The 4,720-nt window shown below is 44.0% G+C and overlaps 1 protein-coding gene across 3 annotated transcripts; it reads left to right on the top strand.

Moving 5' to 3' along the window:
• Positions 1–47: 47 nt before the first annotated feature.
• Positions 48–3,361, top strand: ANKRD49 (ankyrin repeat domain 49). 3 transcript variants are annotated; one of them, XM_074571264.1, is made up of 3 exons: positions 48–155; positions 510–786; positions 2,399–3,361. In XM_074571264.1, exons 2-3 carry the CDS (start codon positions 523–525, stop codon positions 2,855–2,857), a joined length of 723 nt encoding a protein of 240 aa, XP_074427365.1. In that variant the 5' UTR covers positions 48–155; positions 510–522; the 3' UTR covers positions 2,858–3,361. The 3 variants fall into 3 exon arrangements, with proteins under 3 accessions (XP_074427365.1, XP_074427373.1, XP_074427379.1); XM_074571272.1 differs by having other exon boundaries at positions 123–237; XM_074571278.1 differs by lacking the exon at positions 48–155 and adding an exon at positions 268–388.
• The last annotated feature ends 1,359 nt before the right edge of the window (positions 3,362–4,720 follow it).

Below are 4,720 nucleotides of genomic sequence, written 5' to 3'. Positions count from 1 at the left end.
ACAGCGGGGCCGCCGCCATTGGTCAGCCCCATGGCGGCCAACCGCTGTCGTCACATCCGCTGGCGGCCGCCGGCCGTGCGTATGTCCTCTTGCTGGCTGGCCCCGCCCTCGGAGCTGGCCCCGCCCTCGGAGCGCTGCTTCGGTGGGGGCGGCAGGTGCGTCCCGTCGCGAAGCTAGCCTGGGCCGGGCGGGTTCCGAGCGCGGATGGGAGACGGGACAGACGGCGTGTGGCCGCAGGCAGGGCCGGGGATGTGGGGGGGGGGCCTCGGGGGCGGGTTCCCGGTAGCCCCGGGGTGGGCGTTGAGGCCCTTCCCGGGGTGGTGTGGACCTCGCGGAGGGCCGCGGGGCTGGGCCGGGCCTCGCCTCGGTCGGGGCGTGAGGGGAAAGGGTGGGGAGAAACACTGCCTAAAACCCAGTGTTTTCTCTAAATCTTTTGTTTGTAAACAATGAGGTGTTTTTATTGACGATAAAAGTTATTGTAAATATGGCTGTCTATCTGCTGCTTACAGATGCTGACTGAAGATGAGTAAAGCCACGCAAGGGGACGAGGAGGATGAGGACAGCGAGCAGTTCGAAGACTTTACGGAGAATTTCAACCAGCTGGAACTGCTGGAGACACACCGGCATCTCATTCCTGTCGGGACCCAGAGCTGCTGGTCGGGACAGTCCGATGATGACGACGACGATGATGAACAAGAAAGAAGCGAGGAATGGTATGAAATGCAAGAGAAAAAAATGGAAAAAAATCCAGAGAAATTGCTGCTCTGGGCAGCCGAAAACAATCGGGTAAGGCATTTATTCTCTTTGTGTGTATGGCTGACAAGAACGTTGTTTTGAGCAGATATCTACAGTTTCATTGACAAATGGAAACTTACTTACGCTTCCCTTTATCCCTCTGATTCAAAATCCCTATTTTGATGCAGTTTTGCAAGCCACTGTATGTAAAACATCTCCTTTTGTAGCCCACACATGCTAAAATATTCCTGGATCAGTTAGCTTTCAGAACAGAAGCTTTGATTGTAGTTCAGAGTTAAAATAACAGCACCCTTAAACTTCTGTAAATGGAAAGCATGCCAGGCTCTTTCCTCATGGCAAATAGCCTTTTAACTGGGGTGGGGAGGGTGTATCTGAAACTTTATTTTCTCAAAAGCTACATATGCAGAGGAGGGGTGACGGTTTTCCTGTCTCTACAGGCTGGAGGGGGAAGCTTTTTATTCTTGTCAGTGAGGGAGAGAAGACTGAGATTCCTGTTATGTAGCTTATTACACCCTTGTGTACATTTATTTTCATTAGTTGAATTTCTTACCCGTGCACAAGCTCCATCTACAGTTTTGTGGAGGTACTTGTGTCCTCACAGAGAACGGGGAGAAAGTCTAAGATAAAGATACTCCTAAGGCGTCCCAGCTGGGTGCTTAAAGCAAAGTGGGGGGGAGCTAGGGCTGTGTGGTTTCGCACCAGCATGGTAATGTATCTCTGTTTTTTTGTTTTGTTTTGTTTTTTTTAAAAAAAAACAAAACCAAGAAAACAAAACACCAAAAAAACCACCCTCAAAAAACCCACCCCCAAAAAACCCCAAACAAACAAACCCCACAAGCCAAAACAACCCTGGTAACAAAAGTAATAATAACTGGTTTTATTTTAAAATTTCTTGTTACACATAAGCCTTTTTGAGACCGACAGAAATTGTTTTCTCATAAAACTTCAGATCAGTAAAAGCCGTTGTCCTAGTTTGAGCAACACAGCACTAATTTATCTTCTAATGCTCTGGAAACTTGCACTTTTAGAAGACTCTAGTGTCTGAATTAATGAAAATATTTACTTTATAGCCAGCTATGGTATGTGGGTTTCAAGGTCTCGGTGTTTCCGAGCTAGTTAGGTGCAGGGATGAGGTGAAGCAAGACCCAGGCCCTTGACCCAAACTGGTCAACAGGATTATTTCATACCATGAATGTCACATTCTATATAAATTAGAAAGTTTTCTGAGGAGCTGTCTCTCTCCCTTGATGTCTGCGATCCTGAGAACTCCTTGCCCCAGTGCCGGACCCCTGAGCCCTTCCCTTCCTCCCAAAGCCCAACGCTCGCAATGTCCCACATTTGCTGTCTCCTGCTGGGAGAATGGGCTGAGGATAATTCCTGTATATTTTATATTGGTATCGGGATCAATACTGGTTCTGTAGTATTATCATTAATTATTTAGTCTTATCCTATTAAACCTATCTATATTTCAACCCTCGTGTTTCCTTGTTTTCCCTGATTCCCCTTCCCAGGTGGGGAAGGGTTATCAGGTGATAGAATAATTGTCCAAACGACAACAAATTGTTATGGGTTTTTCAAACCATAAAAGCCATGCATGTTGTTTGCGGAGTTTTGTGTTAAATTACCTGTTTTCCTTCAACAGCTGAGCACCGTGAAGAGGCTGCTTTCTGAGAAGCTGGCTCCAGTTAATGCTCGTGATGAAGATCAGTACACTCCTCTCCATCGAGCTGCCTACAGCGGGCACCTGGACATCGCGCACGAGCTGGTGGCCCAAGGGGCGGACGTTCACGCACAGACGGTGGACGGCTGGACACCGCTGCACAGCGCCTGTAAGTGGAACAACACCAAAGTGGCCGCGTTCTTACTTCAGCAGGGCGCGGACATCAACGCGCAGACGAATGGTTTGCTGACTCCCCTGCACATCGCTGCGGGAAACAAAAACAGTAGAGAAACCCTGGAACTCTTGCTGATGAATCGCTATGTGAAACCGGACCTGAAAAACAACTTGGATGAAACAGCCCTTGACATTGCCAGGAGGACTGATATATATCACTACCTTTTTGAAATAGTAGAAGACTGCATAAATGCTGTGTCCCCTTAAAAGCTGGGGTTAAGCTCGCGGATGTGAGGCACGCTGCCCGTTCTTGGTGTTCTGCATGCTCGTCAGCGGTGGTCGGTCCCTTTGCAGCAAGGTTTTCAATTTAAGATACTTTAGTATTCTCCTCAGGCAAAACGTCACTTCTTGCAACTCGGCTCGGTGGCCTCGCTCATGCTTTGAAGCGCTACTGCTGTTATTCAAGGAATTCGGAAAGTCTCAGTAATTTCAGTCAGTCTCTGTTTAATCTGTGCAAATTTGGAGGGGCTTTTGTAATTGGTCTGTGCTGTCAAAGCAGGAGGGAAAACTGGAATATTTGCTTGGTGTGGAAGAATTCTGGCTTGGTTATGCAGAGCTTATTACAGCACACTTGAAAATTATTTTTTGAGAAATTTAACTTTTTTAAAACTGCATGAAAGCTCAGAATGAATGTAACTTATTTGGGTGAGACACAAAATGTTTAGTGATCCTGGTGTAAGGCTTATTATAAAATAAAATATTTAACCCTAAGTATTTTGTGGTCATATTTCTAATTGAAAGTTCAATTATCAATGCAATTTCCTGTTCATAAATCAAAAGCGTTATTCACAGGATGATTAAAGTAGTTTTTTATTTTTTTCCTGTTACTTTTCAAGGAAATTACTTTCTATGAAGATCCTGTTTACTTCTCACTTGCAAATTAAATTGAGGAGGAGAGTTTTAATGTCATGGATACGGCATTAGTTAGAACAAATGAACCTCAACTGTGTGAGGATAAACAGCCAACATACTGTTGTGTCTGATTTAGTTACAGCTAATTTAGTGTGGGACACACTCAGCAGTGTTTCTCTTCCACTTTTGAATTCCCAAAGAGAATCCCCATTCCAATTCAAATATTCAGTATAGTTTTAAAAAACTTTACTGGTACTTTTCCTCAAAATTCCTTAATTTCCAGACCATTCATTTATTTTCTTATTTGACGCTGTTTTAATTTGTGATAGCTTGTATTACTAATCCTAGGCATTCACATCTGAGTTGGTCTTCCAAAAGTTATGACAGAGATTTGGCTGCTGTCCTTTAACCAAATTTCACGGTGGTGGGAGTGGGCTGGTTTGCTTGTTCCTTAAGATTTTCAGGCCTTTAGCACGCACTTCAGTGCAGCTTGTCTCTGCGTTCATGCCAGCTAGAATCTCACTGGTTTGCAGTGAAGACTCGGGAACCTTTATCTGAGCAGGTCTTTAGCACTGAGTACTATTTGACTTAACTTAGCAGAAAAATGTTAATTAATGCTGTAAATTTTTGCAAGAGATATCATAGTTTTCTGCTTCTGTGTGTCAGTTCAGCCTTTCTGGTAGAAAGTAAAAAATTCTATGATTTTTAGGGTTGATTTGAGAGTTTAATTTACTTGTGTTACTGTTCACATCAGCTGTATCAGTGCATCTCTCAGTCTTCCAACTTCTTTTGGAGAATCAACATCTCTGCATTATTTAGCTACCTGTGAGAGGTCCAGTAATGTGCACTTCCCATCTTTTTTTTTTTTTTTCAATTATTTCCCCCACTTTGGTTCAAGTGGAAGTTTCAGACAAAAATCACTACTAAACGCAAGCAGTTAATGAATGAGGGTTTTTAAGTACCAGTACAATTACTGTCATCTACAATACCATAATTACTTTCCAAACAATTCTCTGAGCAGGTAGATCTTTTTTGATCAGTGGTGGTTTAGGAGAACTCTAGTAGAACTTCAGCAATGCCGCCAGCCCAGAAGATGATCTGTACTGCATAGGAATTAGTACACTAAAGATTTTTCCATTATAATGGCGTGCTGCATCATTTTGAGCTTCAACTTTGCCATCTGTAATTCAGGAGCGGAGAAACTTTCTTCTCTGTGTT

This window comes from Larus michahellis, chromosome 1, assembly GCF_964199755.1.
Source record: "Larus michahellis chromosome 1, bLarMic1.1, whole genome shotgun sequence".
Classification (NCBI taxonomy): domain Eukaryota; kingdom Metazoa; phylum Chordata; class Aves; order Charadriiformes; family Laridae; genus Larus; species Larus michahellis.
Note: the sequence above shows the minus strand (reverse complement) of the source record. Positions and strands in the feature narration are given on the sequence as shown.